Here is a 23,697-nt window from a genome sequence, read left to right on the forward strand (position 1 = left end):
ATAAATGTGGATACATGTCACAAATGCACAAACAGGCACAATAACTCTGAACTAACAGGATGCAGAAATAGCATGTTGATGCATGCAATTAAAATGATTAGTGCAAATAAAACTGGTCAGGAGTTTTGGGGAAATACGAGCGTGCTCAAAGTAAACTTTTATATGTATTTCATTCATACGAATTGAACTGTTTTCTGAGGCAACCTGCAATCCCCAGAGTGTAGGAATTAACAACCAGCCACTGCTGAATAGAAGATTCCTGCCGGAGAGTAACAGATAGCTCTCTGTTTATTCATTTGTGTGTATGTGTGTGTTTATGTGTATCGGGCAAAACCACACAGGGATGCAGTGGCTGCTATCTAGAGGCATTAACAGGTCTGACATTACGATTTCATGGTTGGTTGGGTAGCGTGTTTGTGTTTGTTTGTGTGCATGTGCTCCTCTAGCAAGAGGCGAGAGCGATGTTCCAGTTGGTTGAAGAAAGAGATACATAAGGATTATTCCCTCCCTCCTCAGGATTCCCATTTACACCAAGATACAGGAAGACAAACACAGGAAATGTTTGCAATCTGCTGCCACATACATGCGCGCGCACACACACACACACACACACACAGGTTTAAAGACAAACAAGCACAATTCCAACTGAATAAGACAAAAAAAATATGATCAAGGAACAAATTTTTCATCTTGAGATAAACACACAAAATATGCATAAATAGCAGCAAATATGCAGGTACACACAACCAAAGGCTATTTCGCCTCCTTCTTATTATACAGAACGCCACAATTGCATCTTCATTCAGAAATAACCTTCATGTGACAGATGGAATGAGCTGTGACACTGGGTCTGATCAGAGCTTTACACAAACGCATACACACACACATGCACACACAACCACACGCACATTCCTTTGTGACCTGTGTGCATGACACCATCGGCGGAGAGTAATTGACCAGCCAAGATTCTAAATTCTGTATTTGTGTCTGTGCACATGAGGGTAAATGCTGTTTGCGTGTTTGTGTGTCTGCATGTTGTGCGCCTGACAGTCTTCACTTCCACATTAATGTTAACTGACACTTTAATTTGGATGGGAAATAGAGCATTTTACCACCAGTTTGTCTGAGCACCGAGTGGCAGGACTGGCTGTGTGACCTTTGCCTGTGTTTGTGTGTATCTCTTTGTCTGTCAGGCAGCTTGTGCGTCCCTCTCTCTCTGCATCGTCTGCCTGTTTTTTTTTTTATCATGAACAAGTTCTCACATAATGCTCTTCTCTTCACGGTCTCTTCAAATCATCTCACACTTTTGCACTGCAGTTCTAACTTTTCCGCATAATTAAAGCGACTCTTCAATCTAAACACTGTCCTTAGAATCAACATCTAAGGACAGAAGAAACACCTTCTTTTTGGATAGATGTGTTATATTTTCCACCTTTCTTTTTCTGTCTTTGTTTTCTTCAAATTGGGTCTCACTGCTTCCATATGACCACTTAATTACAACCAAATGTTGTATATGTTATATTTTCTTGTAGCTTTCACCCTCTCGTGAATCACAACATGATAAACACTCTTCTCCCTTTTTCAGGTCCTTTTCATCACTTGAGGAGATGTGGCTCTGATTACTCCTCTCATCTATCGCATCTCCCAATCAGAGTAGAAGAGATGATGAAGAGGTGGAGGAATTGCTTTGGATGACATCATTACATGCCGTATACATAAACAACCAAAACCAAAGCGGTATGACATGCATAGCACTAGATAGACTCACAATAGCTGATGTGATCAGTACACTCTCTTACACACACACACTTGCATACAAATGTGGACACATGACAAAAAACATTTGACAACAAATCACATGACATTTTTTGGTCAAGTGTTAAAATGGAACCTCAAAAATGACTCTTTGCTTAGAAGATAGGAGGGACAGATAGTGGACGATATAGGCACGGTGCTTTTAAATATGACAACAGGTTTTTTGTATTGTTTTAATTACCTTAACCAGACTGCTAAAAGGCTATTTTTACTATGATATGATATAATATCTTATAATATTTGTTAAGATGCACTGCCTTGTGGCGACAGAAAAGCAACAACCTAGGAAAGGCAAGGTATACAGAAGAGCATCTCTGAACACATGTTAAACCTTGAAGTAGATGGGTGATAGCAGCAGAAGACCACACCAGGTGCCACGCCTGTCAGCTAAAAGCTAGCAGGAGGGGCACCTTACAGTTTGCATGAGCTCAAAATTGGAAACTGGAAAATAGAAGATCATAAAAATGTTGCCTGATCTGATGAGACTGTCTCTGTTGCAACATTTGGATTGCTGGGTCAGGATTTGATGTGAACAACATAAAGCATGGATCCATCCTGCCTTGTACCAAAGGCTCAGGGTGCTGGTGGTATAATGGCATGGTGGAAAATTTTCTTGGCACAGTTGGGCCTCCTAATATCAACTGAATATAGCTGAGCATCTTTTAAATACCACAACCTACCTATAAATACATTATACTACCTACAATAGTACTGATGCTGACTACGTTCATCCCTTTATGACCACATATTTGATTGGCTGCTTCCGGCAGGATAATGCACCATGTCACAAAGTTTAAATCATCATGAACTAGTTTTTTGTGTATATACCTAAGTGCATAAACAAAGATGGGTTAATGTGAAGATATAAATTATTAGTTAGTAAAGACCAGTTGCATAATTCATCTTTATGTGGTCGATAACTATCTGGTTTCATAATGGGTAGTTATGCAAGCACAGGCCTTAAAAAAATCAATCAGTGTTAATAGAGTTCTTATTATCCCACTGCAGCAAAGATTCTAATTATCAAAACCTCAAAGCACGCGAGTGTGATCTTACTTGCATGTTGGTATACGTGTGTGTCTAACACATCTACGCATGTCTATATCGACACACCGCAAACCCTCCTGTCTCGACGTGGCATGATGCTGAAAGCATACATGTGTACATCTGAAAAATTAGATTTCTTTATGTGATTCAATTGTGTCTGATCCCAAAGTTAATAAGTTAAATATCTGCAGGCTTCTAATAACCACATACCTGTCATACCCAAACCACATCTTCTAGGTTTATTAACTCTCTGTATTACTCTTAGGGCTACTAGCTGTAGTATAAAAAAGGACAGTTGTAATTTTAATTATCCTTAATTGCTACAATTCTAATACAATAAACTTAACAAAATGTAGCACACCGCATTATGTAGAAACAGAAGTGCAAAGCTCTCATATTAAAAGGCAAAGCCCAGTTCCCTGTGCTCATCAACTCGACTCAGCATGTCAATTTCCAACACAGAGCAATAAACACTGGGGAGGATTTTCAATCAGTCTGTAATAGACAAACTCCATCAGGAGTGTAGCAGAATCGCAGGTGAAGACAGAGCCAGTTTTGCGTTACGAGTTATACGTAGTCCTGCTAAATAAATTGCTGGTATTTGACCCTGATTTGGTCAAAGAATACCTGAAACTCAACTAAACAGTTTCCAAATGTATGAATACAACCTACATTAAAAAAAACAGTAAAGGGACTATATAATATCAACATATTTGTCTTTTAAATCCTTTCTGATCACATCTGTATTAGAATTCAACCAACATGTGGTTTTGTCTACATCACACATGCAGGTACTTTCCTGTCAGGCACACATAAAGAATAAAAATCGTGAGGCGTCAGTGGAATGTAGAATATATGAAAATGAGAGAAATAAAATGAAAGGCTGTCAAAGATATCTATCCAACACTCAGGCTTATAAAAAAGTACTTCTGCTTTTGACAACTTCATTTGCTGAGGCGGACAGCATTATCTTCAACAAACCAAAATGAATAGACCTTGATATGGTGATATAACTACGCTATAAAATTCACTTTTACATACAGACTAGTCAAACAGAGACACAATAACACAAGCATATGTTCTCATATTTTATTAACATCACATACACCACTAGCTGCAAATGTTATAAACTGCTTGTGTTCAATTACCTCCATCCACATTTAGCCATACTCCTCAAGCTGTTCATCCAGCTCTTGGCATCATCCTGTCTCACAGTGTTAGATTTGATGCAGACATTATAAACAAAGTCAATTTATTTGAAAGAGGCAATTTATTTATTTATTATTTATTATTATGCAAGAAAATCCAACCATCAGTGTCAGACCTGATGGAAAGGCAAAAAACCCATGAATACCCATGAAGTTTATTTATATGAAGTCAGATGCTTAATAGTTAGTGTTAGTGCCCAAAGACAATTAACAATATCATTAACAATATTATAGTACACAATATCATAATGCAGGATGATATAACTAAAGCCTCAAATATTATAATTATTGTGATCGATATTTTAATTGCACAATCCCAATTCTAAACTGGGGGGAAAAATATTATCTCATTTTGAATTTGATGGCTGCAGCACATCTGTGGAAGGCTGGAAAAGTAAGTGGTACTAAAAAGAAACGGCTGGAGGGACACTTTGAACATTTAGCATCTAATTAGATTAATTGGCAACAGGTGAGTAACATTAAAATGGTCTTTTTATACCCAGTAGAGAGGCAGAGCTTCTTAGAAAGAAAAATCGCAGGAAAAAATAAAAATTGTTGGTCACTGTAAAATTGTGAAGTGAATATTTCATCTACAGTACAGAATTAAAAGAATCTGGAGAAATCTCTGTGCAGTGGACAAGACCAATAATCAATAGGATAATAATATAAAAAAAACAGGCATAGTTATGTCCTGGAAATAACTGCATGGGCTCAGAAGTCATTGTCTGTGAATCACTGTTTGCCATGACATCTACAAGTGTAGCCTAAAGTTCTAGCTTCACTTGGAGAAAGCTCATGTAAAATGGACTGAGGCAAAGCAGAAACTGTTCTGTGATCAGATTAATAAAAATTAGTTTTCTTTCTTTTGGAAAACTGCATCCACCAGATGAAAGAGGAGAGGGACCAGGTTTTTTACAATATCAGTCCTCAGTTAAAAAAGCACGCATCTCTGATGGTATCTGGGTGCATTACTGCCTATGAAATTGGCACCATCAATGCTGAAAGGTACATATAGCAACATATACTAGATGACGTGTTTTTTGAGGCAAATTCTTGCCTGAAAAAACTTTCAGAATACGCAAATACGCAAACAACCAAACACATGACCACATACATACAGTAGATACCTGCATCTATTACAATAGCATGGCTTCATAGTAGAAAATGACCTTTTTTCCTGTTTCTCCGCCTTTGCTTTACATTGAGTTTTTTCCACTGTACTGTGAATAAAATACAGGTGTATGAGATTTGCAAATCATTGCATTCTGTTTTTATTCACATTATACACACTGTCCTAGCTTTTTGGGAATTGGGATTATAACTCATTACAGCTGTCTAAACAGCACTGCCTTATAAGTAAGTGCAGTGTTTTGTTATATATATGAATATATATTTCTTATACATAGTATGCATGTATTTAAGTAGCCATAGTTTTCAGGGTTTTCCCTTAGGTAATAGAACCTGGTACCAGGTACTTTTTCAGTACCTACTTGCCCAGTGTTCCAAGTGATCCAAGCAGGTACTAAAATATGACGTTGTCAGACTGCACGCCACCAATTGGCTGGTCAGTAAGGTTACTCGATGAGTCATGAGAGCATCTCGTTTATAAAATTCAGAATTGCCATTTTTCAACCAGAGACATAGCAGCAGGTATCGCGTTGCCTTGACATCTACCTTTGTTGTAGGGTTTGTTTTACATACTAATTACATCACGGGACAACAACAATGTACATTAGGTAGTAAACCCTGTTAAGTCGTGGTGATCCATGGTGAGTTGATCCAACTAGGTACTAATACAAAAGGTTCTTTTGATTTAAGCAGAGCAGGGCTGAGCGCATAGCAGTAATCCACAACTTGTTGTTACAATAAACAAGATTATTTACATTCTCAGGAGTGGCCCCAACAGACTAAGAGACTTGGAGAGTATAATCCCAACCTAAGGTGGAGCAAGATAGAGGACAACTTAAAAACGTAACATGGACAGAGTAAAAAGCACATATGCATAAACAACACTGTCGGGAATATTTAGGAGATCTAAGCATGCTGCACTTAAATATGTAAAAGGAGAATTGGAGATGCAATACCAAGAAAAGAACAAACAGCTGACCCAAATTTCTAAGAAATTAGCAGTTGGTTAAATAGTATGATTCAGGGCGTGCACATCAGAAAGAAATGTATTTAGGTTTGAAAACAGAGTTCGAGAAATATATAAACTTCAGCTGGAAACTAGCTAATAGAAACTCAATAATGCATGATATTAGAATGTTTCTATGTCTTACATAAGCTTGGAGTGAACACTTTAAAATAAGATTGAAAAAAAATATATATATAGATGCATGCTTCATGGAGAAATCAAAAATATGCACCGTTTGCCTTCTCTCACCGAGTAGAATCATTGTCGTTTGACTCATCATGAGAGGCAGAGAGCCTTAGCCTGAAGCACCCCCTCCTCTCTACATCCCTAATGTCTACCATTAAGCCTGTTTTGACAGAAGATTACGTGGCGCCTTTCTTTTAACTGTAGGAGGCCGTCCACCCACTCTGCTCTTGTGGCAGTACAGAAGAATGTGAAGGTTGACCAGAAACATTATTCTCATTATTCTTTAATGGAAATCATAGTCACAGCCACATATGTGGAAAAAACCCTGCAAAGTCTCACTTCACTTTTTATGGTTTGACATCGTCCACATTTTGAAGAAGGCATTAATAAAATCGCATTGCTGGAAAATTTCAATTTCGAATGTCTCTTGTCTTCACTGGCAAACAAAGCAGAAAATATGGTCAAACTGAAGGACAAGAAAATCCATGAAAACCCCATTCTGCAACTCAAAGATTTACCCCCCACATCCCACCACCAGACACTAATTATGGCCAAAAGGATACTCACAATTATTTTAATCAATATTGAGATCACTACTGTTTCTCACAACCTTACCTTGATTTTAGTGACAAAACTGTTTTTAATGGACTGTCATTTGACTGCTGCTTTCACATCCATGTTGTTCTACATTCTTACTACAGCAAAATAAAATTGGTCCTCCAAATTCACCTAAATTCAGTGCATCTCTAAAAAATAAAGAAAAAGAAAAATCGCTCAGCTTTCCCATTAACCTTGTTCTACATTCCCGTTTATTAAGTCCCTCACAAAATAGAAAGTGTTTCACTTCGTACCTGCATAATGGATGTGAAGAAAAAATCCAGAGAAAAGTATTCAACATCTGTGAGATCCGTTTTTCCCTTCCATGTGATGTTTTGCATATTGTACAGTGGAGGTATTGCCAGTTAGAGTAAATCATTGCGTGAGGGGATAACATATCTTTGGTTGATCGGAAGTATTTGCTTTGAGAAAAAAGCTCTTTACCTTCTGCTGTTACAGACATTGGAATCGATGATTGTTGTATGCCCGACTGTGAAATGCATAAGTGGAAGAGGATGGATTGATGAATGGATGGATTTGTCTTATGATGTAGTGTTACTCATCCAGGAAACATCAAGCAGCATAGTTACAGTGCACAGTTTTGACTGGCACATGCAGGCACATCATCAGGCATAGTTTTAGGGTTTCTTTTGCTTTGCATTTTAATTGGCTCAGCAGGCATTTTTTTTAATATTACTTAATAATGTTCATTTAATTGTAGGAAAACAAAATTATGATCAAGATTCAAATTCGACTGTGCAGTCCTAGTCCTATCGTTCTTCACTATGGGGGCACGAGTATGAATGTGCCCCCATAGTGAAGCAGTGCAATTTTTCTGGATTACTTGCAGGAATTTGAAGGGATTAATCGTTTTATGAGTCTGCTGATCTCCAAGTGAGAGTTTATAACACTGAACTAACAGCTTTTTTTATTTTTGAGTGCAATTTGCTCTGTATGTAAATGAATATTAAAAAAAGAAAAGAAAAGAAAAGAAATTCTGTAATGTGTTTACACATAATTTGGGGAAAGCTCAACGTGCACTCCCACATTACTATAGACGAGCATGCCCACTGTATGCACTACATCTTTATCTTCAACTTCTCTTTGTTTTCAATACATTTCTTCTGCTTTTCTCTTCCTATTTATCTCCCTCATACCTCACACTGCTGAATCTTATTTGATTCATGGGAAAGTTGCTGCTCTTGTCTGTGTTCCAGCACCGTTATGCTCTCATAAAATTTGGCTTTGATTGATTACCTGCATTTCTTTATCCCTTCCTCCTTTTCTATCCCTCTCTGTAGTCCATTAGTTATGGTAATGTTGGGTTAAATACATCTTAACTTGCTGGTGATTGATTTACACTTCCACACCCATAAGCATCCCCTCCCTTTCTTCCCTCCTTTCCGGCACCCTCCCAGCACTGTAATGCATAACTTTTGAGGACAGATGCTGTTGGTGTTTGGAGCACTCAGGCTAAAAGGCGGGCATAGCTGACAGCTCCATTGTACAGCCTGCTGACAGAGCTCGAGCTGAGGGGTCAGATGATGAATCTGCTGTGTCACACAACTACACAGAACTAAGTGCAATGCTTCTGCCATCAAGACTCACATGGCGTATGTGACAGACACACAACATAGATCTATATATCTATATATATATAGCTTGCTTTATTTCTAAAGCAGAGCAAAAAAAACACAAAAGACAGTCTTACTAGCTTATTAGAAATGATAGTTGCTGTTTGAGCATTGTCATAATATATGGTAAAATGCACTGCAGTCAACCTGCAGCATGCAGGTCTTAACTCACCATGTTTATAGTATTGATCAGATGAAACTGTCTTACTCAAAACACTTTGTTATAACACTGAACTGAAATGGCAGTTTTGTTGTTTCATATTTGCAGCAGTCATTTGTAACTATAATTTTTTAGCTATTACTGTGGCTGGAAAATAACATTTTATTGGTTTTCTGCTTACATTTGTCCTGATCATGCAACAGTGCACTGGCCATAAATTAACATTTTTAATCAATCCAATTATACTTTTACTCTTCTTTTATTTCACTCATATTTTTCTTGTTCTTAGTCTGTTTTGCAGAGTTACAGATAATACAGGTAAGCTGTTATTTTTGAAAAAATTGCTAAAATTTACAACACTACACACAGCCACTTCATTAGGTACACCTGTTCAGTTACTCATTAACGCAAATACGCAAACAACCAAACACATGTCGATATGGTCAAGTGATTCTGAACATGTATTTTAGAAAGTGCTGATTAACACATATTTCACTGCACATATCTCTGGAATGGTCTGAAAAAGAAAAAAATAATAATATAAATATGTTACCTAGATATCAACTTAAAGTAGGGACCACTTGTCACAAGATATGCAGAAGACCCTCTATGAATGCACAACACAGCTAACAATGAAGGAGATGGGCTACAGCAGCAGAAGACCTCACCTGGTATGCTTCCTGTCAGCTAAGAACAGGAAACGGAGGCTAAAACTTGTATGGGTTCACCAAAAAAGATAAACAGAACATTGAAAAAACATCTCCTGGTCTCATGAGTCTCAATTTCTGATGAAACATTCAGCTCTGAAAGCAAAAAATAATCCAAACTGGTACTAATAACGTGTAACTAATAAGGTGGCTGAAAAGTGTACAATTCATGAGCTCATGCTTTAACTCATATTTGATCGAACAAAAGTAAATAAAGATAAATAAACAATATGCCCAGCATAACTACATACTTTCAGGCAATAATATTTTAGCTTGAAAATTTAAAAAAAAAAAAAAGATTGATGTATTTTCTCTTTTTAAGGACTAATATAAGTTTTTCTTGTGAGGAAGTTAATGGGCCTCAAAGACATTAAAGAGATGTCTACAACTTGAAAGTTTGTTACATTGAAAGAAGAGAAAGAACATGCACGTCGACAGACAAACACACACAACGTCCCATTCACACCCTTACAAAACACAGGCTCGTGCTCACATGCTGGGTGTTAATGTGAAAGCCTGAACACTTCAGGGACCCAGTGATCCCCAGATCCATCTCTGACCTGACAGCAGTCCTCCATTAGCCTCACACGCACACGCGCACATAAATGCCGCAACAGAATGCACTCCTAAAATACTCTGTCAGAAACACACATGTGGCACACATACAGGATACATCTGAGCTGGAGAGCAGGGGTAAAGTCATGCACAGAAGTCACAGAAACCAGACGTACAGCTGCTGAACCCAAAACATAGCACTTGGAGAAAAATATCTAAACAATTCCTTTGTGTAATTAAAATTCTCCAAATCATACAAGTAAGCACAAAAACAAAGGCACTTTAGAGAAAGCACATATTAACTAATGCAAATGTGACACGAGGTCGCCTCACCTGTCGCGATCCCCAGCTGTGATGTTATGAAGGTGATTAGCAGCTCCATCAGCACATGCCCTCAAGAGAGCTATAGAAAGAAAGATGCATATTTATCCAGTTTGTTTGAAATAAATGGTGCATATTTCTAAAATTTCCTCTAAAGGTGAAACAAGATTCTCTTCAAACCTTGATCAACACTACATGTGTGTTCGTAAAGTCTCTTATGGATCAGTAACCTGGATACAGTCACTTCAGGATTTCTTGAGTCAATTTTTATTTTACCATATACCATAACTTTAATTTTTTTCCATACGCCTCATTACCATAATTAAGAAATGTGCCATTATGAGTGCGAAAAATAAAATAATTAAGGAGCTTGTATATTTAGATACGCTATCATTAGGAACCAGCTCACACGCGACATCTTTCCACTGTCACTTCTAATAAATGTAATTCACACTCGCTCTTTTTATCCCCGAAAAGTTTCCTTTCAAAACGTGTCAAGTGGTTTTTTTTTTTTTTTCAAAAAACACATTTATACAAAAAGGGACTTATATAACATTAACAATGTGTTATTTTTAAGAAAGTACTTTGAACGCCAACATCAGCATTCCCAAGGTTTTTTGATAAATGGATTTACTTCAATCATTGCAGAAATGTACAAAGTTTGAATAAGGTCCAAATTTTTTAGAAAGAAACCACTTTCTCCCAATGAAAACATTACAAGCGGCGCATTCCACAGTGCCAGCAAAGCATTATGGTTAAAGCTATTTGACCCTTTAAAAGGGAAAGGCAGCGAAAGAGCACTTATCTTTTTAGCTTTAAGTAACACTCAAATGATGGGATTATTTGCCATTCTTAAAATATTATTCAAGTTGCACTAAATTAGATGCAAACCATTTGCAAATGTATGCTCTCTCTCTCTCTGCTTCTATTCTATTCAAATTTAACACGCAACCTATTTTTTAAGAGCCCTTTTCTGTTTAGGGCTGCCGTGTTCACACAAGGGAAAACTTCAAAGGATCAGCCAAAGTTTTACTTTCACCTTGTTTAAAACTAACTAAAGCCTGCACCACAGAGACGGGCAACACTCGTGCATTTTTATGTCTCTAAAGCTTTCTTTTCAAGAACTGTGTCCATTCCCCCAACCCAGTACTTTTCATACGCTTGATATAACTCTGTGTTGTGTTTGGAACACGGAACCCCCCCAAAGTTTACTTCTCATTTAATGTGAACTTAGAAAAGAAGACATTAGTCTAAATAAAGTGGTATTTAGCGTTTGAATATTACTTTGCATTCCTAGGTGTTTCATTATTAACTAAATAATGCTGAAAAGATGTTTGGCTGTGGTATAAAAAAAAAAGGAAAAAAACTCACACTCCTGGGGAAAGACGCACTGATTTTCACACATCATACATGCACATACTGAGTGAACTGTGACAAGAAATACAACAGATGTGCAACAGTGTCAACTTGAAATAGGTGCTAAAACCGACTTCCATTACTTTTACATATGGCACAACTTTTAACACATCAGCAGCACCGTGGCCTCTAAAAATACGTGAAGGACTTAACAATGTACATCACACCTACATACTGTAAATCACATTTAAACGTATGCTAAATTGGACGCAATTAGCGAGATAAAAGGAGAAGAATGATTATTCTCACATTCTGAGTCTAACTCTCCTCACCCTTAGCTCTTAAAAAGCGACAACGCAGATGCATTTGCACTGATGTAAATAAGACGCTTATACTGAAGGTACTGCTTTTATTCATAACCTCCACCACCTGCTGCCGATGTTTCATGTCAAGAAATGATTGGAATGTAAATGACTCATTATCTCTGACAGAGAGCAAAGGCTGAGAAACTTTTCAAATGACAACTCCTTGAAAAACAGAAACTTTCCTTTAAGACCGGTGACAGACTGTAAAGCTATCAGTCATTATCTGTGTATAAGTGTGTGCATACACACACAGACACTGAATAATTTTCAGACTTCACACAAATTTGAGAACAGTAACTTCTGTCTGTCAGTTGTTTTTTTTGCAGCTCTGTCTATATTGCGCTCCATTTAAGCGTACAAACACATGTGGTTACTGTTAGATTTGTATTGTTGATTGTCATTTATGCTTAGAAATATTTACTTATATATGCTTAGAGTTTTGTAATTAGTTGTAGATTGGTAGAGGTTTTGATCCTTGATAGTCTGCAAACTTTGTGTGTATTAGACAGCACTTTGGGAGCATGAGAGGTCATACCGTGTCTTATTATTTTATGGTAGGATTAACGTAGTTGCATCTGTTCTAGTCTAAGTGCTCTTTGTTTAGATGAACTGCAGGACTTCCTCACCGTGTTATCTAGGATGAACCATCTAGGGTGAGGGGGAGGCTACCCTCTTCCTGACCAAGGATGTTTGACCCTTTGATCAGCAGTCCACACACACACACACACACACACACACACACACACACACACACACACACACACACAGGCAAGGTACTCTTTGTTTGTATGTAGACGTCGTATGTTAATGAACCTATGCATATTCATGTAACCTCAATAAAAGGATAGTGTATGGGAGGACGGACGAGACCAACTGGAGTCAAGCGGTTGTCCGGTTCTCTCCCGTGCACGAGTACCATGAAGAAGTTTGCCTACTTGTGTCTTGCTTGCAGTGTAATTATATTGTCTTAACGTTCCAGCGAATAGGTTTATGCTACAAACCTATCATTAATTGGTCCTTCGAGCCGGAGCCCTGGAATCGCATTCACCGAGGGGAGGAGAGGCACGCTGAAAGACTGACGTCAGCCAGGAAGTTCCTGTGGATTCGCTGTATGTCTTTTCTCCTCGATGAATGGCGATTGGCGGGATTCGAGGCTGATATTACACGCTAAGCAACACCGAGTAAGTTTAGAGTCCAACTCTATAACTGTACGTCTTCGCCGCTCAGTGGGGCGTTGTCCGTGGCCGCTTAGTGGGGCTAAAATTACGTCTTCGCCGCTCAGTGGGGCGTTGTCCGTGGCCGCTCAGTGGGGCTAAAATTCGCCGTCTAAGTGGGGCGATGTACAAAGCCGCTCAGTGGGGTTTTTTGTACAGAAGCATTAAGTCGCAGAGTTGCGCAGTTCGAACTTTTTTTGGTTCGCCGTCTTAGTGGGGCGAAATACAGACCGCTGCGTGGGGTACTGTAGTGAGTTCTCCACCGCTCAGTGGGGTGTTGAGAAGTTCCGCGGGGTCCAGATTGTGCTGGACAGTAGGCCTATTTTGTGTTGTTTTTGTTGTCGTCGTCGTCGTCGTTGTTGTTGTTGTGTGGGTGTGTGCGGAGCAGAACATGTGGTCTGTGACACCGACTGTTGTTGTTATCATGGGTTTCTATGCAACCAAGAGTGAGTCGGAGGGAGACAGACGTTTGTGCTGGACTTTGCTCCTGGCAGCACAAAGTATTTATGTAAAAAAGAGAGAGAGCGACGGCTCCACAGCTGCGCGGGTTCACGCGAGCGCGGTCACGCGGGTTTCACGCGGACCTGAGCCGTGCGGTTAATCGCAGGCTTATAAATGGAAGAGATTAAGATGTTAAGAAGTTTTCAGAAAACACACCAGCCTTGAAGAGCGTGTGGAGAAGGCCAGCCCACATCAGCAGCTATGCTCTGGTGGGTGGCTGTCCCCCCACCCCTTGCTGACACAAAACGTTAACTCTTCAGCCTGTGTGCCAGACCATAGACGTAATTGAGGTGGATAGTTGTTAAAAGTAACCTACATTAAACTTGTGGTTGCTTAAATTCAGTACGATGACATGTGAGGTGAAGTGATATAGGTAAATATTTAAACTAATGAAGTGCATAGAGGCACTTGACCTGTGTGGAAGACTGTCGTCTTATTATGAACCATTGTTGAGATATACAGCACACCTGTGAAAACAACTAATATGCTCAACCCTGTATGAAACATCTAAAAGTACATGATGGAGGAGCTGTGTTGAATATGAAAGTGTAAGACTTTGCCGCTGTGGGCAGAGCATGCAACTACTGTGTGATGTTGCGTTGCAGTTTTTTTTCTGAGCTGATGAGCAAGCTACACGTTATCAGATCAAGAGCTGTCTGGGAACTACTCAAAGAGGGGGAAACAGGGAGTGTGCAGCGTTTCCGTGAGCAGTTTTCCTGCATCTTGACTTGTGTGTAGAGTGTTCATAACATCAGCATCATGTTTTTGTTTATTTGTTTTGTTGGGTTGAAAATAATTAAATAAATGTGTGATCATGCCTATGGATCACCATGGCACTTATCTCCAGCCATATGATTTATTTATGCAGATGAAAAAGTGAGTGTGAATGTGTCTGACATCAGTGTTTTTGTGCACTGTGCAAAAGTAATTGCCTCTGATTGTGAGTGAGAGCAGTGATTTTGCAGACCACCAGCTATTGTGAAGAAAAAAAAAAAGAGTGAAAAAGAGACAAATTACATTGTAGACGAAGAGAAATAATCATAGGAAAAAGGTTTTGTGTTGATCAGCCGAAAAACAACTACAATGTCATTTTCTGCTTTTAAGAAAGGATTGTTCACACAAACACAGACAGAGAGAGAGAGAGATGTGTGTTGATTAAACAGTGATGATGATAATGAACATGTTTTAGTTTGTCACTTTCAGGTGAAAAGCAGACTTGAATCAATTTTCCACATGCAGCAGTCGGAAGAAAGTTATAGTTTAACATCATTGGAAACATGCAGGCCAAGTTTCTGGCTGACTTATTTACAGTGCCATGTGTTTCTCAACCTCACAAGCGAGCTCACTCCTCCCTGAAGATAAGGAATGCAGCTCCAAAGCAATAACATGATAAAGAGACAGCAGCAAGTCCTGAGCACAAAAAGTCCCAGCAAAGCAGCAGCAATGTGGATAAACAGCAGCAGAAGAAGAAAGCAAACCCATCTTCCTGTCTGATTGGTTGAATTTCACGGAGGGGCGAGCAAGATGGCAGCGGGAAGAGGAGTTTTTGTTTGAGTTCTCAGCACGAGACACTTATTTGACGTCTTTCTGGCCTTCGGGACTTTTTTGGAGATCAGCGCGCTAAACTTGCTGGATCTGAGGCCAGGGTCTGCGGCGGCAGCATGTTGAAATGCTCAAAAAGGACTGAGTGACTCGGGCAAGCCACATGCGGCTAGCGACATGAAAGAAATGGACCCTTCATGATGCGTTCAACGTGCCAGCGCTGTGGTGGGAAAGGCTCCATCATAAACACGCCCTGCGCCCTGCGCCGAGGTTCAGGCCAAGAAGAAGAAGACGATGACTTCCAAGCCCAAGAAGGTCGGCCTCAGCGTGGGCGAGCTGATTGTGAAAGCCGTGGCCGCTTCCAAGGAGCGCAACGGCCTGTCTGTGGCCGCTCTCAAGAAGGCTCTGGCTGCCGGAGGCTACGATGTGGACAAGAACAAGGCCCGTGTCAAGACCGCCATCAAGAGCCTGGTGGCGAAGGGCACTCTGGTGCAGACCAAGGGCACCAGGACCTCCGGATCCTTCAAGATGAACAAGGCTACTGAGAGCAAAGCCAAGAAGCCCGCCGCAGCCAAAGCCAAGAAACCGGCAGCAGCTGCTAAGAAGTCGCCCAAGAAAGCAGCAGCAGCACTTCAGCCACTAGCACGAAGTCAACCGCATCAGAGGACAATAGTGAGAGTGGCTGTGACTTCACTGTGCATGTGAAGAAAACGTTTGAGGAGAACTGAACAGTTGGAGTTTGACATTTGCCACCTGTGGAGTAAAATGGCAAGAAGAGACAGTGGGACACAGGACAAAGCTGAAGGAGAACTGCCGGCTGTTGGACTGTTGAAGTGGGAGAGGACAACAGAGTGAGAAGGCTAGGTGAGAACACATAGGAATTATTTAATGTGGGAAATCAAAATTTGGGTTAGCAAACCTGGGGAAAAGAAAACTGACTGCTTAAGTTGGAAAATTGAGACGGAGTCTGAAACATTGCGAAAATAGAAACATATACAAAATCACACACACACAAGCAGAACATGCATTAACCCTACTAACAATTCCAAACACAAAATGACTCATGAAGACTCATAGCACATTAGTTAAGAAATGATCAAATAGCAGAGAAGTGTGTAGGAAAGGCAGAGAACATGCTCTGCTGGAGATGCAGCTCCACAGACCTGCATTAAACCTGCCTAATAACACAAACACACATGCAATGAAAATTAGCTTGTTATCTTTCATCAGTGTTAAAATAGTGTCAATTTAGCAGACACTTGTTATTAAATACTGAATTTATCCAATAAAAAAAAAAAAAATTGACCCTCCAGGTTGCAGGACAACAGTTTAACTTTTGTGGGAAAAAAGATCCTGGTTTGACCAACCAGTGATCAGACAATAAATTTAGTTGTTAAAATGGTAAATTGGGAGAAGCTTCCTGCTTGATTAATGCAGCACAAGTGATTTACTGTATGAGGGAAATTGTCTTTTGTGATACTATTTTGAACATGCTTTTCTGTCGTCCTGTCAACTTAGTGGGTTAATAGCTGATATGCAAATTAGTTGATCGGTTTTAGATTAATGAAAGGTGACTGAATTCTAGTATGAGTGAATGAGATGTGTTGGAGTTGTTGTGTGTTGAGTGGAGACTCTAAAACACTGAGTTTCCTGCTTTGATGTGCGAGTGAATCCTGTATTTAGATACACAACTCTGAATACGTCAGAACAGACTGTTTTGTGAAGTGCATGACAGCATGTCACATGTTTTATGATGAATGGAAAAGGAAAATTGAATAAAATAGATCTGTGGCCTAAATGAGTGAAGAGCACAGACCTGGTGATTAAACTCATAAGTTAAAGAAGACATTAGGCTTATGTTGTGAGTGGTGCAGCTGATGGTTGGTTTGGAGTGAATCTAGCTGATGATTCTTCTCCTGTTGTGAAGTTGATGAGGAGTTTGTGTCATGACTTAGCAAGGCCTTTTTATTTTGATACTTTCACAGTGCACTGAAAGTTTTGTTTGATAATCTCTGTTCTTTAAGCAGATCTGCACGTCGGGAATTAAAAGCGCTACACGTCGTCGAGAAAATTGTGCCAAGTGAGTTCTCCACATTTAAATGGACTCTGGAGAAAGCCACTTATTTGGGACAATTATTAAATGACAGTCCCAGTCCAAAAGGATTCAGCGATGTAATCCAAACTAAAGTTCTTCATTTTCTTTTGAAATGACGTCATTTTGCTGAGAGTGGAAACTAAATGCGACGATAGGTTCCACTATCAGCAAAGAAAGAAAGAATGAATGCATGAATGAGTGAGTGAAAGGAAAACAAACTGACTGACTGGTAAAAGCTGACAAGACTTTACTGATGTAACACGACTGTGTGAAGTTGACCCCCGCCTGGCAGGGGTGCAGATGAGTCTGTGTGTGCTTCCCTTTACAGAAGCAGAAAGATGACAGCAACACTCGAGGTTGCGTGATGATTTAACCTTTTAAATGCCATTTTCTGTGTCTGTGAATTTACTATGTGTGTGTCATTCACTAGCTTGAGTTGCTCACAGAGATAACTGTGACAAAGTATGCATACGCCTGCGCAAGCGCTAATATTTGCATTTTCTTTTCTTACAGCATGCCAGTTCTTCATGTGAATTGATGATGCGATTTATACCAGGACAACTGGTTGATGTTTTTTCCTACTACAGGATTTCTGGGTTTATGTGTGAGGAAAACTGTGTTTACAGGTTATGAGTGGTGATGCTGTTGCATTGTGTTGATGGGAAAATGTGAAGGTTACTTTGATAATGTGAATAACCTGTGTGAAATTTCCTGTGTTGAGAACTGGTGTTACTTCTTTCCACAGCTAGGGTTGACTTTATGGTGTTTTTATGGCACCTCTGGAACCTGTTGACCTGTGTCTGACCTCTGTCTGACTACAGTCAATGTGCATTGCTAATGTTAGTTTCTTTGAGAATGCTGTGGAAGATTCAGCTGAAACGGACAAGTGACATGAGTAAAACAAATAAGAGATACAGTGTTTCTGGGATAGTTTGATATGGGCTCATTAGCTGGCCACTTTTGAGCCCATAGTAATATATAAGTGGAGTGACTTTGCTTAAGAGCAGTCACCGATTACATTAATGTTGCCTGAGTACATGGGATGATCCATGTCTGAGGCGACTTATGAAAATAATTGTAGTTTACTGATTTGAGAAAACCTGCACATGACACTTGTCTTGCTGATGTTGAATGCTTCTTGTCCTTATGATACAATTGTTTACAGGTATGGAGTTTGATTTTACTTCCAGATTTTGTTTTCCAGGCCATGATGGTGTGTATGCAGGCTCCTGGGAGAGCCAGGTGTTAAGCAAACTTAATATGCAAAGCACACTAACATTTTCATTGCAGGATTATAGGTCCAGGGTGGTGCTGCTCCAGGGGAGGAGATGCCCTGATGTTGCCTGGGATATGATCTAGCTAATCTTTTTCTTTAAGACTGGAATCCAGGTTTGGTGAGTTGACGCATGGGTGTGTCCATGCGTCAAGAGGAGGGGTCCAAGGATTAACATTAAACAATGTTTTTTATTATTGTTGCAGTGATTTGTGTGATTAGCCGTTTTATTTACAAATATTAAACCTATGCAAGTGGTGCACCCATGTTCAGATGAGGCTTTGATGGCCTATAAGTGAAGTTCACTGAACTAAAGAATGTGGTTTGATGATTGTTGACATACTCTCCAAATAGTTTGTCTTCCTAGCAAGGAAATACAGGTGCAGCAGTAATCTCCTGAGAAATCTTCAGAGGCCCAGTGAGAAGCGCATAGCTGACAGGACCAGGCAGTGGTTGAGGTCAAAGATCAAGCTGATTGGGGCCCATCATGAAATCAGACCTTGGAGCCACAGCAAGGACCATGAAACTGCCTGCAAAATAGAGGAGAGGATCGTCCACAAGATGGGAGAGAGGCTTCAGGAGGATCAGAGATCATCTTCAGCACAGCAGACATCACACAGAGAGCTGTGCTACTAAGCTTCCAGGAAATCAAGAGGAGACTTCCCACAGCAAGATTTTAAATACAATGAAAGATTCAATATTGACGCTGAGGAAGACGACTAAGGTGTACGACGTGCTCTGCCTTAAACCTTCAGCAGCGTTGGAACATAAACACTCAGGGGATGAGGAGCGTGCCAAGCTCCATCGACAGCGTAGAAGGAGTTCGAGGATGACATCATGATTCTGTGAAAAGCACAGGAACCAGAAGCTATGGTGGTGATAACAGCAGTTTCCTATGAACATCACCTAACGCTGTGCCACTGTACTGTGCATACGATGACACTCTGAAGGCTGCTGGGATCATAATAGCAGTAAGACAACCCTGCACCCTTTCCACAGAGGTGTTTTCTGCAGAGTATGGACAATGAAGGACAATGAAGGAGTCATAAATATCCCCCTCACAGGACGAAGGCCTGAAGTGAGGTAATGGGAGGCCATAAAACTAGAGTGCTGAGAGGTCTGCAGCTTTGGAAATAGCTGAGAACCATGTTGACAAACAACAAAACCAACTGGTATGTTTGAATGTTTATTCTACATACATTTGGACTCTGGTCCTATGGACAACGATGGAAACAACTGGAAGAGACATTCATAACGCCCTGCAGAACTCAAACCACTCTGCAGAGAGACATGTGATGTGCACACCTGGAGGAAGCATTACCAAGCTGAGATGTTTTTGAAAATGTTACTTTTTTATTTTCACTATTAAATTAACAATTTCTTTGTTTGCTCGTAAGATGCAGTTTGCCATGAGATGAGCTCAATGAATGGGATAACTGCTAATACATTTGTTGAACTGTGTACCTTTTCAGTAATTTAGGGTGATTTGACATATGCTGAGTATAAAAATGTTTGCATTGAAACTGTCAGACATGAGGTATTCATACCTGGGAACTTTTCAGGCATAAAGGTCAAAAAGGGGGGAAATGTTAGATTTGTATTGTTGATTGTCATTTATGCTTAGAAATATTTACTTATATATGCTTAGAGTTTTGTAATTAGTTGTAGATTGGTAGAGGTTTTGATCCTTGATAGTCTGCAAACTTTGTGTGTATTAGACAGCACTTTGGGAGCATGAGAGGTCATACCGTGTCTTATTATTTTATGGTAGGATTAACGTAGTTGCATCTGTTCTAGTCTAAGTGCTCTTTGTTTAGATGAACTGCAGGACTTCCTCACCGTGTTATCTAGGATGAACCATCTAGGGTGAGGGGGAGGCTACCCTCTTCCTGACCAAGGATGTTTGACCCTTTGATCAGCAGTCCACACACACACACACACACACACACACACAGGCAAGGTACTCTTTGTTTGTATGTAGACGTCGTATGTTAATGAACCTATGCATATTCATGTAACCTCAATAAAAGGATAGTGTATGGGAGGACGGACGAGACCAACTGGAGTCAAGCGGTTGTCCGGTTCTCTCCCGTGCACGAGTACCATGAAGAAGTTTGCCTACTTGTGTCTTGCTTGCAGTGTAATTATATTGTCTTAACGTTCCAGCGAATAGGTTTATGCTACAAACCTATCAGTTACAATAAATCTAAAAGCCTTACCAACAGCAGAAAAATGTTTCAAAATGATGTATTGTCATTTGTAGCAATGATTATTACATGCAATAGCGTGGCTATATTTATTTTACTTGTAGTGATCCGGTAATCTCGACACATTCTTTCTAAGTTGTAAGAAAAAGAGCTGCCAGTAGTCACTCAGTAACACTTTAGAGCCGGAGACTTCTCCTAGACAATGCTTGTTTAGATGTGCAGTACTTCCAGTACTGTCTAAAAGTCCATTTTAACTTTACATGACTTCCATCCATCCATCTTCATCCGCTTTGTCCAGGGCCGGGTCGCGGGGGCAGCAGCCTAAGCAAAGAGGCCCAGACCTCCCTCTCCCCAGCCACCTCCTCCAGCTTATCCGGGGGAATACCAAGGCGTTCCCAGGCCAGCCGAGAGATATAATCTCTCCAGCGTGTCCTGGGTCTGCCCCGGGGCCTCCTCCCGGTGGGACATGCCTGGAACACCTCACCCAGGAGGCGCCCAGGGGGCATCCTTGTCAGATGCCCGAACCACCTCAGCTGGCTCCTTTCGATGTGGAGCAGCAGCTGCTCTACTCTGAGCCCCTCCCGGATGGCCGAACTTCTCACCCTATCTCTAAGGGAGAGGCCAGCCACCCTTCGGAGGAAGCTCATTTCTGCCGCTTGTATCCGCGATCTCGTTCTTTCGGTCACTACCCACAGCTCGTGGCCATAGGTGAGGGTAGGGATGTAGATCGACTGGTAAATTGAGAGCTTCGCTTTTACACTCAGCTCCCTCTTCACCACGACGGACCGGTGCAGCGTCCGCATTACTGCAGCTGCAGCCCCAATCCGTCTGTCGATCTCCGGCTCCCTTCTCCCATCACTCGCGAACAAGACCCCGAGATACTTGAACTCCTCCACTTGGGGCAGGAACTCATCCCCGACCCGGAGTGGGCACTCCACCCTTTTCCGGCTGAGAACCATGGCCTCAGATTTGGAGGTGCTGATCCTCATTCCCGCTGCTTCACACTCGGCTGCGAACCGTTCCAGTGCGAGCTGGAGGCCCTCACCCGATGAAGCCAACAGAACCACATCATCTGCAAAAATCAGAGATGAGATTCTGAGGCCACCAAAGCGAAAGCCCTCCGCCACTTGGCTGCGCCTAGAAATCCTGTCCATAAAAATTATGAACAGAACCGGAGACAAAGGGCAGCCCTGGCGGAGCCCATCACCCACCAGGAACGAGTCCGACTTATTGCCGGCAATGCGAACCAAGCTCTTGCAACGGTTGTATAGGGATCGAATGGCCCGTAGCAATGGGCCAGACACCCCATATTCCCGCAACACCTCCCACAGGACACCCCGAGGGACACGGTCGAATGCCTTCTCCAAGTCCACAAAACACATGTAGACTGGTTGGGCAAACTCCCATGCACCCTCAAGTATCCTGGAGAGGATAAAGAGCTGGTCCAGTGTTCCGCGACCAGGACGAAAACCGCATTGTTCCTCCTGTATCCGAGGTTCAACTAACGGACGCACTCTCCTTTCCAGCACCCTGGCATAGACTTTCCCAGGGAGGCTGAGGAGTGTGATCCCCCTGTAGTTGGAACACACCCTCCGGTCCCCTTTCTTAAAGATGGGGACCACCACCCCGGTCTGCCAGTCCACAGGTACTGCCCCTGATCTCCACGCAACATTGCAGAGGCGTGTCAACCAGGACAGCCCTACAACGTCCAGAGCCTTCAGGAACTCGGGGCGGACCTCATCAACACCAGGGGCTCTGCCACCAAGGAGTTGTTTAACTGCCTCAGTGACCTCGCCCCCGGAAATTGGCGGGTCATTCCCCTCATCCCCAGACTCTGCTTCCTCCTCGGAAGACGTGTCAGTGGGATTAAGGAGGTCCTCGAAGTATTCCTTCCACCGCCTGACAATTTTCTCAGTCGACGTCAGCAGCGCTCCGCCAGCACTATACACAGTGCAGGTAGAGCACCACTTTCCCCTCCTGAGACGTCTGACGGTTTGCCAGAATCTCTTCGAGGCAGTCCGAAAGTCTTTTTCCATGGCCTCTCCGAACTCCTCCCACACCCGAGTTTTTGCTTCAGCCACTGCCCGAGCCGCATTCCGCTTGGCCTGTCAATACCTGTCGGCTGCCTCCGGAGTCCCACAGGCTAACCAAGCCCGATAGGACTCCTTCTTCAGCCTGGTGGCTCCCTTCACCTCTGGTGTCCACCATTTGGTTCGGGGATTACCACCACGGCAGGCACCAACCACCTTGCGGCCGCAGCTCAATGCAGCAGCTTCGGCAATGGAGACGCTGAACATGGTCCATTCGGACTCAATGTCCCCAGTCTCCCTCGGAATGCTGTTGAAGCTCTGCCGGAGGTGTGCGTTGAAGATCTCGCGGACTGGGGCCTCTGCTAGACGTTCCCAGCACACCCTCACTACGCGTTTAGGTGCACCAGGTCTGTCCAGCGTCTTCCCCCGCCACCTGATCCAACTCACCACCAGGTGGTGATCAGTTGACAGCTCAGCCCCTCTCTTTACCCGAGTGTCCAGAACATATGGTCGCAGATCTGCTGATACGATTACAAAATCGATCATCGACCTACGGCCTAGAGCGTCCTGGTGCCACGTGCACTTATGGACACTCTTATGTTCGAACAGGGTGTTCGTTATGGCCAAACTGTGATTAGCACAGAAGTCCAATAACAGAGCACCGCTCGGGTTCAGATCAGGGAGGCCGTTCCTCCCAATCACGCCCCTCCAGGTCTCGCTGTCGTTACCCACGTGAGCATTGAAGTCTCC

General features: G+C 41.7%; 2 protein-coding genes across 5 annotated transcripts in view; one reads left to right on the forward strand and one right to left on the reverse strand.

Annotated features, from left to right (window-relative positions):
• tpk1 (thiamin pyrophosphokinase 1) overlaps positions 1–23,697 on the reverse strand; it is a 125,036-nt gene that overhangs the window by 72,045 nt on the left and 29,294 nt on the right. For all 4 annotated transcript variants that reach the window (XM_085418520.1, XM_085418517.1, XM_085418518.1 and 1 more), the window contains exon 4: positions 10,377–10,446. In XM_085418520.1, coding sequence (XP_085274646.1) covers positions 10,377–10,446 — 70 coding nt within the window. The remainder of the gene's footprint in view (positions 1–10,376; positions 10,447–23,697) is intronic.
• LOC146662088 (histone H1-like) lies at positions 15,589–16,501 on the forward strand (the record flags this gene model as incomplete). The annotated part of the gene is made up of 1 exon (XM_085419458.1): positions 15,589–16,501. A coding segment is annotated over one exon (459 nt), but the record flags the coding sequence as incomplete, so codon positions are not given.

Source organism: Rhamphochromis longiceps, linkage group LG9 (assembly GCF_057381845.1).
Source record: "Rhamphochromis longiceps isolate RC_006_pf linkage group LG9, R_longiceps_female_GT1.1, whole genome shotgun sequence".
Taxonomy (NCBI): Eukaryota; Metazoa; Chordata; class Actinopteri; order Cichliformes; family Cichlidae; genus Rhamphochromis; species Rhamphochromis longiceps.